General features: G+C 42.6%; 2 protein-coding genes across 2 annotated transcripts in view; both read left to right on the top strand.

Moving 5' to 3' along the window:
• Positions 1 to 440: 440 nt before the first annotated feature.
• Positions 441 to 7297, top strand: LOC117547299 (protein SET-like). Its single transcript, XM_034217926.1, has 8 exons — positions 441 to 734; positions 3545 to 3602; positions 3690 to 3832; positions 3997 to 4100; positions 4185 to 4298; positions 5275 to 5445; positions 6053 to 6178; positions 6291 to 7297. Exons 1-8 carry the CDS (start codon positions 665 to 667, stop codon positions 6303 to 6305), a joined length of 801 nt encoding a protein of 266 aa, XP_034073817.1. The 5' UTR covers positions 441 to 664; the 3' UTR covers positions 6306 to 7297.
• Positions 7298 to 9330: 2033 nt separating this feature from the next.
• wdr34 (WD repeat domain 34) overlaps positions 9331 to 11548 on the top strand; it is a 10336-nt gene continuing 8118 nt past the window's right edge. Inside the window, 1 exon segment of the mRNA XM_034217911.1 lies at positions 9331 to 9619. Within this exon segment, the coding sequence (XP_034073802.1) occupies positions 9542 to 9619 (78 nt within the window). The 5' untranslated portion in view covers positions 9331 to 9541.

The raw sequence follows: 11548 nt of genomic DNA, 5'->3' as shown, positions 1-11548 counted from the left end.
TGTATGTAGTCTGCCAGAACCAGCCATTTCCTCCTGCAGAAGGAAGGAACAATCTCTCCAGTCCGCTTCTCAAGTCACTTGTCAAGAACTACGACTTTAATCTCGTAATTATTACTTTATTCTCGTAACATTACGACTTTATTCTCGTAATTATGACTTTATTCTCGTAATGGTACGACTTTATTCTCGTAACTATGACTTTATTCTCGTATTATTACGACTTTATTCTCGAAATCTCTCTGTTTTTTTTCTTCTAAGTGGCCCTAATACTCCGTCGTACTTTTTGATTATTTAATGTACGAAAATCCCCTCCCCTTTCTTCCTTGTAGCTCGCTGGTTTCCCATGATTTGTGGGCCACACTCCAGCATAATAAGTGGCGGTAATGCACCTTAAACGCTAGGTGCCACCCGCCATTAAATAAAAAGAAGAAGAAGTTGCATTGTCGCACTCCAGCCAGCCGGGAGCAGTAGAGCACCACACATGTGTTCACAGACCGAGTAGCGCAGAGGGAAACAAGCGTGCGGAGCTGAGCTCATTCCTCCTTATCGTAGGCTTCAAGACACGCACTGTGTGTAAGGTGGAAGTAACTTTTATCCTCCAGAGAAGAGTTATAAACAACCCGGAATATATATCTGGTTAAAAGTCTCAAGGCAAACGATAACCATGTCGGCCTCAACGGCGAAAGTCAACAGAAAGGAGAATTCAAATCACGACGGAGCGGAAGAGACCTCTGGTAACGTTAAGGAATGGCGGTTATCCTGTTCAACGCCATTTTCATTTGTTTATCGTCATTTTGTTATTTTCTGTGTAATGTGTTATGTTGTTTCGAATAATGCTTGTTTACAGAGAAAGAACTTAACGTACCTTCTGTTCCATTTAACCTTACTCCTTGGGGGCTAAATAGTGGCGTGCAGTAATGTAGCATGATAGCACACGCTAACTATTTAGCCAGCATGAGAGGTTAGCTAGCCATTAGCTTACATGGGCTACTTGTTCACACGAAGATGGTCCGTATTTGCATAGCTTTAAGCGTAATGTGCAGTAATTGTTAATATAGCTAGACTGTGTGCAGGTCTGTTGTAAGGAGATGACGTAACTTATGTAATCGTGTGCATCTGCGCGGCTCCTCTTAACGTTAAAGTTGTGATGCACGAGTGTTTCCCCACACTATTAGCAACTTCAACAATCTCCATACCGTTCCGTTATCACGTTTCCACTGGTCAAGAAAGGCCGGACACGGCCAGCGTTATGAGCTGTTCAGTTAACAGACCATGCTTGTGAGTCTGGCTTTGTGTGCACGAGTAGCTGTGCAAAATGTAAACAAGTGCGACGTTTTCCTTCACAAAGCTCAAACCTCTTTCTCTGTGGTCGAGACCCATCCTAACACGTGGAGAACTGTAGTAAATAAGTCTAGTGGACACTGCAGAATGATAACATCGGAGACATGAAGATAGCATTTTGCATCGAGACGTCGCTAAGCCGCTCATTCAAACCGGGCCGCCTTTAGAAGCAACAGGAAGACACACACACACACACACACACACACACACACACACACACACACACACACACAACACGCCTGGCGTAAATCGGGCACATTGCGTTACTAAAATCAACGAAATATACTTCGAAATGATATTCAGATATATTCTACGTGACACCGGTGAAATAACAAGTTACGCTTATCGTTGAGAAAAATGAAACTATAATTTCCAACATTCATTAATCAGAATGTTGGAAATTATAGTTTCATTTTCATAATGGTTTTAGCAGGAATTGGATGTAGTTGTGACATTAAACATTTGAATCTTGTCGTCAGTTCTGTAAAATTAGGCTATTATAAAGTCGTGATTTTAATTAACCAGATTAAATAGCTAATGATTTGTGCTCTGTGGGAAAGATTGTGAAGTATCTAATCCTTTTTTATTGAACAGACTAGTTTTTTTATTTATCCCAAATAGGGACCATTTTTGTGTCCTTTTGTTTGCCAGAAAAGCGCATATCCAAAGTAGACCGAGATATTTGATGGTTGTAAAATCTGATATTGTTCTATTTTAACTAGGGCCGGGACTCGATTAAAAAAATTAATCTAATTAATTAGAGGCTTTGTAATTAATTAATCGAAATTAATCGCATTTTTAATCACATATAAATATTTGACCTAAGAACAGTGAGAAGCAATTTTTTGCACATGGATTTTAGTATACCATTAGGCGCATTCACACCGCAGTACTTTTCCCACAAAGGTTCATGAGAATTTAGTTCATGAGAACTCTTTGAACCTGGGGGAGGATTAGGCAAATGAAGCCGCTGACGTCACTTCTTCTTCTTCTGCTTTGGTTTTACTGGCAGGCCGCAAACCACTTCACGGCGTATACTGCCGCCCAAAGTCCCCGGCCGGAAGTCCCCGGAGTTGGGGACTGGCTTCAGTAGAAGCTGCTGGGAGTCCCAGCAGCCTTCCGAGTAAATCGCCAGAACGCCGACACCTCCTCATCTCCACCGCTCCCATGTTTTATTATGTGTTGCCAGAAGTTAGTCTCTCTGCGTTTCTGCGCTGGGCTAATGCTAATAATGCTAATGCGAGGATAATAAAATGGCGGCTTCACAAAACTTTTTGGGAGTTTTACGGGGCGTGGTTTGCAATCCGCCCAGCCAATCAGAAATATAGCTCTTTTCTCACAAGAGAGCCGTACGAAAGTCCCTGCTCTCTAGCAGCTCTCTGCTCTCTAGCAGGGACTTTCGTGGGGGTAAAAAGGTTCTCATGAACTCATTTTAGTACCGGCTCTTTTTGGTGTGAACGCGATAAAAGAGGCTAACGTCCACGCTAGCTTCCACGCTAGCTGCTATATGTTTTGCATTGAGGTGATACTTGAGGCTTGATGTGCTGCGGTGATATGCGAATTCCTTTTTGCATAATTTGCACACAACCGTGCTCTTATCGACGCTTCCATCCGTCCGTTTTTTAAAACAACATTTCCCACTGTGGTTTGTTGTTGTCTGAAGTCATGAACGTTAGTTGGTGCTCCAGTATAATCGGTACGCCTGAAACTCATCCAGTGAGAAACGTTCCGCGGTGCAAAAATAAGTGCGATTAAAATGCGTTAATTTTTTTAACGCGTTAATTTTTGTGTAATTAATTAATCTTAATTAACGCGTTACAGTCCCGGCCCTAATTTTAACCTGTTCAACTTAACCTACGTTTGTGACCAAGATATTTGCTGAGCAGGATATATTAAAATGTAAAATATTACTTGTATACAATGTTATACCACAATGCGCTTGTTAATGATTTACTTAACCAAGGTGCACATTCATAATAACATTCTAAATGTATATATAGCTTTTCACAGTGCTCAGATGCTTGAAATGAACCTTTTCGTCAAAGTGGCCCTATCAAAGTCAAGTTCTAATTTTACCAGCCTTTTATTACCATTGGTTTTTCTTTTTGCAGTTTCCATCTGCATATTTGGCGGGTAAATTGTGCTAATTTTAGAAGACATTCCTCACACTTGAAGTTTCAAATAGTTTTTCTTTTCTTTTCAGAAAAAGAGCAACAGGAAGCAATTGAACACATTGACGAAGTACAGAATGAAATTGACAGGTGAGTTATACTTGAGTTTATTTAGAGTAAAGAAATATTGTTGCATGGAGAAGGATTTCTCACCGTTTTCTGTCTTTTTCTCCTCAGACTGAATGAACAGGCAAGCGAAGACATTTTAAAAGTCGAGCAGAAGTACAACAAATTACGCCAGCCGTTCTTTCAGAAGCGATCAGAACTCATAGCCAAAATCCCCAACTTCTGGGTCACAACATTCGTCAACCATCCACAAGGTAAACCATTTCTATTTGTCGTACATATTATTCTGTATGCGTGAATATGGGGTCTCTAACCTGAAGAGCTCATCATCAGTTTATCAAGTGGCCACTTGCTGTTAAATGTGTTTGTGATTAGCACACAAAGTGTTGTGGTCTGCAGCTCAGTGTCTGATCTGTAGTTTCAGCTCTTCTGGGGGAGGAGGACGAGGAAGCGCTTCATTACTTGTCGAGGGTGGAGGTCACTGAGTTCGAGGATATCAAGTCTGGATATAGAATAGATTTTGTAAGTTTTCACGTCAACTTGTTGTTAGTGCATTTTAATTGTCATGCATCTCATATGCTGATGGTAATGTTTTCTTTCCTGCAGTATTTTGATGAAAACCCATACTTTGAGAACAAAGCCCTCTCCAAAGAGTTTAATGTCAACGAGAGCGGGGATCCTGTTTCCAAATCAACGGAAATCAAGTGGAAAGCTGGAAAGGTGGGTTTGCATTTTTCTTGAGATTGTATGTGTGATGTGAAAAATAATACAATGATCTGTCATCAACACTTATGGCGCATTTCCACTTCACGGCCTCGCTCGGTATGGCTAGGCCTCGTTAGGACTGGCTCACTTTATGGCGCATTTCTATTACAGTTTAGGAACTGGGGCAGTTACTATAGTAACGCAGTGTAGGCGGAGCCGTGACGTCATCTTCAATGAGAGCCCCAGAAAAACAACTTAGCTGTTAGCACTCAGAGCTCACAGCTCCTCATATCTGTTCAGAAACTAGACAAAAGTGAAACAAGTACAAACCACAGACTGTCTGTGTCATGGCGAATACAGTCGCTGGTTTATTTATGTCTGTATAGGCCGTTGTTGTGAGTGTGGACGGTCGGAGCATATATAACGTTAGCGTAGCCGATCTCCATTCAGAAAACACGCATTTTAAAAGGTCTGCAGACTTGTCAAAGCATTAATTCATGGTTTTTACTAACCGGTATCAGTATGTTGTTACTTCGGCATCATTTTGAAACGTGTATTACAATTAAATCACGGTCAAATATGTTCATCTTGTTGTAGTTGTAGCCCCCTTGCCAGCGATTCTCTCTAGTTTAGCATACTCAGCCCGACTCAGCCTGGTTGTTCCTGGCCCTAGAACCACGATTTTATGGGGCCAGAAAAACTGTGAATTAGGACCCGCTAGCCAGTACTAGGCCAAGTGGAAACGCAACCAAAAACGGGCCCCGCTCGGCACGCTTAAAGCGAGCTCCGCGCTGCATTGGAAACGCGCCATTATATCACTAACCAAGAGGGTGCAACTTTTAGTTAATTAGTGCTACACTTTACTATTCACCTTTATCTAGTCCTTCCAATGTTGGGCTTGCTTAATGTTTTTGGGTCTTTCACGTGTAACAATGGCTGCAATTATTATTCTTTCATGTAACCCTCTTGTCCAAACACGCTTCCTCCTCAGGACCTGACGAAGCGAACCGGGCAGACGCCGAACAAAGCGGGGAAGAAGCGGCAGCACGAGGAGCCTGAGAGCTTCTTCACCTGGTTCACAGACCACTCAGACGCTGGTGCCGACGAGCTGGGAGAGGTGATCAAAGACGACATCTGGCCCAACCCGCTGCAGTACTACCTGGTAGGCTCACTCTCAGCTGCTGCTCCTGAGAAACTGTAGACGGGAAACAGCCCTGAAGAAGATTGGGGTCCAGATCTATAATTTAATCTGAGTTGGTCAAAACCATTTGATCTCTTTTTGCTATGAATGAGATCAAAAGTAGAAATGCAATATTTATCTTACAGAATATATATCATTGGTTCTGTGCCATATTAACTGTATGATGTACTTGGGTTGGCTTTATTTGAGATCAATATTAGCCTGTTCAAAGATCAGAACTCATGTTCCATCTACAGTACATTTAAGTTGAGTATCTTAAAATACTAGTGTTGGTTATTTTTGATTTATTTATTTGAGCGCCTGATTAACATGATGTTACCGGCTCACAGATATATTTCAATACGGAAATTCTCCATTGACATAGTTTTTCCACCAGAGAGCACTGACATGTTTATTTTCCCACTGAAATGTCCTGCTTCACATTTGAAATACTGCTGGTAAAACGTTAGGTAACAATTAGAGCGCACTAAGGGTGTTAGTGCTGGTCTGCAGAGTCAGTGAGGGCCAGGCTCCAAACTGCACTCATTAATACTGAGGAATCCAGGTTTAATTGATCATTGTTCCCAAGGTCCCTGACATGGAGGATGAGGAAGGTGATGATGATGACGACGAGGAGGAGGGTCTAGAAGATATTGACGAGGGGGAAGAAGAGGAAGGTGAAGAGGATGAGGAGGAGGATGGAGAAGATGGCGAGGTAAGGATATTATAGATTATAGACAAATCTTAGTGTGATCTGTTACTGTAATGGCTGGCACTTCCTGTCCCCGACTGTTAAAAACGGAGATCTGAATTTTCTTTTCTTTCAGGATGAGGATGATTAAACAGTTCAGCGGACTCATTCCTCCCTCTGTGATCATCCTACAACCCACAGGAGTAATATAGGGGGGGTTTGTAAAAATACAACACAAAAATCGTTTTTCCCTGCGTGTTGTCAGCCTCTCTTCCTCTGCAGCCTCAGCCTGTCCATAATGCATACACCAGGGGGGGGTCATTCACTCCTCCAGTCTCCCCTTTGATTGTTTCTCTACATCACCCAAAGACATGCGAAAGGTTCAAACTTTTTTGTAACATTCTGCACGTCATCCTACGTAGATTTCAAATACGTACCATAGCAATTTCTATGTAAAATATGAAAATCAGTTTCTGTTGTGGGTTCAATAAAAAATAAGCCGTGATAACTTGATAGCATCCTTTGCCACTTCTACATATCAATGTATATCCAGTGGTGGGGATACCAAGGCTTATTGGAAGTTGCATTTCCTTTGTGACTTATTGTTCTAATGGAACTGACTGAAAGCACCTGCTCGTTCCTTAACAGCTGTTCTAAATGTTCTGAGATATCTGTGTATCTTGGTAAGACACTTGTTCAGTTTAATGGGGAGGCGTGTGTGGGGGGAGGCAGCGAGGTTTTGACAACAAAGCTGGGCTTCTGTTGAATACAATTATCTTGTTTCAGACAACGGCAGATGGTTTGAAATATACTTTTCTTTCTTTTTTTATAGAAACAACCTAAAGATCTAAGTTTTAGCTTGACCTGACATTTTGTGTTGGGAGAGGGAACGCGTTCTGTGGAATCCTCTAGGGAGCCTAAAGTGTTTCTTTTGTTCACATTAGATTAAGTTTAGTGGCTTTGTTACAATAAATAATTATACATGATTGGATTTGTCTTTATTGTTTATCTTTTGTTGTATATGACCGTTTGGCAAACTAAACAGTTTCTTGCCCCTGCAGTCTGCAGTGGGTCCAGCAGATGATGATAATCTTTGACTGTATTAAGATTTTGTGAATAAAAATGAACGGATGCTTCTGGCAAGTATTGTGACCTTTGTTCTAAATATGTGGCAGTAGTTTGGCCTAAACATTTAAATAAAGGAGACATATTAACAGAGCACAAGGCAGTGCTACAGTGTTTCCCACAGATCTGAAATATACTTTTTTTTGGGGGGGGGGGGGGTTGAAGTGCCGTGCCTTTGTGACGTACATTAACCTTTCAGTTGGTCGCTTGTTAGCAGACCCTTCACGCCATGGCAGAGCGATCAGGTACAGGCAGGGCCCATAGTGATAGCCCTATAGTTTAAATCTACCACCCACAAATAAACATATGGACATGGGTTACTATTTAAAAACAAATGGTAAATGTATTTAGGAACCTATTCATGTGATTTTAAGTGGGGGTGGACCTCAAATCCTCTAGGGGGGTCCGGGGGCATTTTTAAATAAAAGTTAAATGCATCAATCTGGTGCATTTTGAGGGGAAAATAAAGAGACTAGATCTATGGGAACACCTATATGAAACAGAACTGTACACATTTCAATAATCATAAAATCATGGCCATAACCAATAACATACCATATCCAATATGAAAAAACTTGTTTATTTATTTTTGGTTCATTTATAGTAGTGAGTGTGTCTGGGCTCCTGAATCAGCCTCTCCTGTCTCCCTCCTCTTTGAGGCAGCAGCAAAGACTAGTTTTAAAAGTTACCTTTTTTCACCTAGTTAACATTTTATTTTGATTATTCATGCATATTTTACTAATCACTCCCCGCTCAAATGGAAATATGTGTTTACATAAATGGTGACCAAACCGTTCGAGACCCACTGAGAACTTAGACTAAGTGAACTATCTAAACACTCAGAGAGTCCTTTACCTCACCTGAGCTGAGGTTATCCCGAGCTTGAATGACACACAGAGACCAATCAAGGGCTTTGATTTATGATCTGTATGACAGTGGCCATGTTGGCAGGCCACATGTAGACAGCCAGTCACCCTGTGTGAGGCAGGCCACTTTCAGGCCAGGCCATCGGGAAACCCCCCGGTCCTCCCGATAGCCAGTCCGGGACTGGGTACAGGAGGTGTAGAGCGAGGGATCATTGTCCCCAAGTTAATCGATCGCAGATGGCGTCGTGGTGGTCGCGGACGAATACAATTAATTAAAGTAAAGTCTCTGTGTGGGAAATCCTGATTTAACTGCTTAATTTATATTGACATCAGGCGTTATGTTGCTGTTATTTGGATGTTTAAAGATACAGCCACAGTCATATGAGAAAGATCTAACCACATGTTATTTACTCTGAGGTCCTTATTGTAGAGAACTGAACCTGTAAAATAGATCAGACTTAGGGGTGAATTACGCTGTTGGAGGATAAGAACAGGCTGTGGAGGTGAGTATAACAGATATTACCTTACTGCACAACAGGACTACTGACCTTCCAAGAGAGTAGGTGGAAAAAGGAAATCTACAAAAACAGAGGTTATCAAAAAAAGCAATAAGACTTTCACGAGTATTTACCTAAAATCACCTTGTATGTTCATCAGATAATTACTATAGCCAATATATCTATCATATTCTTGAAAAACATGTCATAATTCTCATCCTCATGAGTGTGTAAGGGAACATGTTATGTTATAGACGTAGTTTACTAAAGTTTTACTTTGCGGACAGTAAATATGCAAATGTAGTATTTTATTTAAACTAGGTTGGTAATATTTCATAATTAGAAAGACAGCCTTCGACAGATCCGTAGCTAAACTCTTCTTTCACATGTTGAAGTTGATATTCATGAAGACTAATCAGGCAGGACTTTACCGGAAGTAGAGGCAGTGACGCGTCCTAAAACCCGGAAGTAAGTTAGCATTTTACCACTTCCGGTAATCGATTCGAAAATTATAAAAGTAGGGTAGACATGTGGAGATTATCCGGCTGAACTAAACGTGATCTGTCTCTTCAACGTGTGTCAACCACAGACCTTATTTCGAGCTATTTTCCAAAATCCTATGGAGAAATTGCATTGGTTTTTGTCGAAGGAACCGGAAGGAGTTTACTTCCGGGTTTTAGGACGCGTCACTGTGGGATTTCTCTCTCGACTCTCCGTATCCAAGGTAACGCTAGCTTTGTAGAATGACTCGAGCGCTAGTTTTTCAGATTTTAGGAAAAGAGCCTCACAGTTACTATTCTGTTTTACCGGCATGAATGCACTTCATACATATCAACATTAACTACCATATGTAACATATGGTAGTTAATGGTTGAAATGCTCTTTAGCTGATCACTAGCATGTTTACTGACGAAGCCCTGGACTCAGTGAGTGTTCAGTCTCAGTGGAGGATATCCCAGCAGTCCGCGCAGGAGTCGGTATGTCTGATTGTCTGTTAGCATCACTCACAATGTGCGTCTGTTAGCATCACTCACACTGTGCGTCTGTTAGCATCACTCACACTGTGCGTCTGTTAGCATCACACACACTGTGCGTCTGTTAGCATCACTCACAATGTGCGTCTGTTAGCATCACTCACACTGTGCGTCTGTTAGCATCACTCACACTGTGCGTCTGTTAGCATCACACACACTGTGCGTCTGTTAGCATCACTCACACTGTGCGTCTGTTAGCATCACACACACTGTTTGTCTGTTAGCATCACTCACACTGTGCGTCTGTTAGCATCACACACACTGTGCGTCTGTTAGCATCACACACACTGTGCGTGTGTTAGCATCACTCACACTGTGCGTCTGTTAGCATCACTCACACTGTGCGTCTGTTAGCATCACACACACTGTTTGTCTGTTAGCATCACTCACATTGTGCGTGTGTTAGCATCACTCACACTGTACGTCTGTTAGCATCACACACACTGTGCGTCTGTTAGCATCACACACACTGTGCGTCTGTTAGCATCACTCACACTGTGCGTCTGTTAGCATCACACACACTGTGCGTCTGTTAGCATCACACACACTGTGCGTCTGTTAGCATCACACACACACTGTGCGTCTGTTAGCATCACTCACACTGTGCGTGTGTTAGCATCACACACACTGTGCGTCTGTTAGCATCACTCACACTGTGCGTGTGTTAGCATCACTCACACTGTGCGTCTGTTAGCATCACACACACTGTGCGTGTGTTAGCATCACACACACTGTGCGTCTGTTAGCACCACACACACTGTGCGTCTGTTAGCATCACACACACTGTGCGTCTGTTAGCATCACACACACTGTGAGTCTGTTAGCATCACACACACTGTGCGTCTGTTAGCATCACACACACTGTTTGTCTGTTAGCATCACACACACTGTGCGTCTGTTAGCATCACTCACACTGTGCGTCTGTTAGCATCACACACACTGTGCGTGTGTTAGCATCACACACACTGTGCGTCTGTTAGCATCACTCACACTGTGCGTCTGTTAGCATCACTCACACTGTGCGTCTGTTAGCATCACTCACACTGTGCGTCTGTTAGCATCACACACACTGTGCGTCTGTTAGCATCACACACACTGTGCGTCTGTTAGCATCACACACACTGTGCGTCTGTTAGCATCACACACACTGTGCGTCTGTTAGCATCACTCACACTGTGCGTCTGTTAGCATCACACACACTGTGCGTCTGTTAGCATCACACACACTGTGCGTCTGTTAGCATCACACACACACTGTGCGTCTGTTAGCATCACTCACACTGTGCGTGTGTTAGCATCACACACACTGTGCGTCTGTTAGCATCACTCACACTGTGCGTGTGTTAGCATCACTCACACTGTGCGTCTGTTAGCATCACACACACTGTGCGTGTGTTAGCATCACACACACTGTGCGTGTGTTAGCATCACACACACTGTGCGTCTGTTAGCACCACACACACTGTGCGTCTGTTAGCATCACACACACTGTGCGTCTGTTAGCATCACACACACTGTGAGTCTGTTAGCATCACACACACTGTGCGTCTGTTAGCATCACACACACTGTTTGTCTGTTAGCATCACACACACTGTGCGTCTGTTAGCATCACACACACTGTGCGTCTGTTAGCATCACACACACTGTTTGTCTGTTAGCATCACACACACTGTGCGTCTGTTAGCATCACACACACTGTGCGTCTGTTAGCATCACTCACACTGTGCGTCTGTTAGCATCACTCACACTGTGCGTGTGTTAGCATCACACACACTTATCATGTATTCCAGAAATGTACAGATTGAACTCTCAGCGTTAGCTAGCTGACATGTTAGGTTCAGGTGTTGCTCGGTAATAGCCACAGGGGGAAGT

Source organism: Gymnodraco acuticeps, unplaced genomic scaffold (assembly GCF_902827175.1).
Source record: "Gymnodraco acuticeps unplaced genomic scaffold, fGymAcu1.1, whole genome shotgun sequence".
Taxonomy (NCBI): Eukaryota; Metazoa; Chordata; class Actinopteri; order Perciformes; family Bathydraconidae; genus Gymnodraco; species Gymnodraco acuticeps.
This window is presented reverse-complemented; position numbering and strand designations above follow the sequence as displayed.

Bases quoted from the DNA above. Each gene is read 5' to 3' on its own strand.
- LOC117547299 (XM_034217926.1), top strand. From the start codon at position 665: ATGTCGGCCTCAACGGCGAAAGTCAACAGAAAGGAGAATTCAAATCAC. The intron at 735-3,544 runs GTAACGTTAAGG...TTTTCTTTTCAG, and splicing joins CGGAGCGGAAGAGACCTCTG to AAAAAGAGCAACAGGAAGCA. The intron at 4,299-5,274 runs GTGGGTTTGCAT...CTTCCTCCTCAG, and splicing joins TCAAGTGGAAAGCTGGAAAG to GACCTGACGAAGCGAACCGG.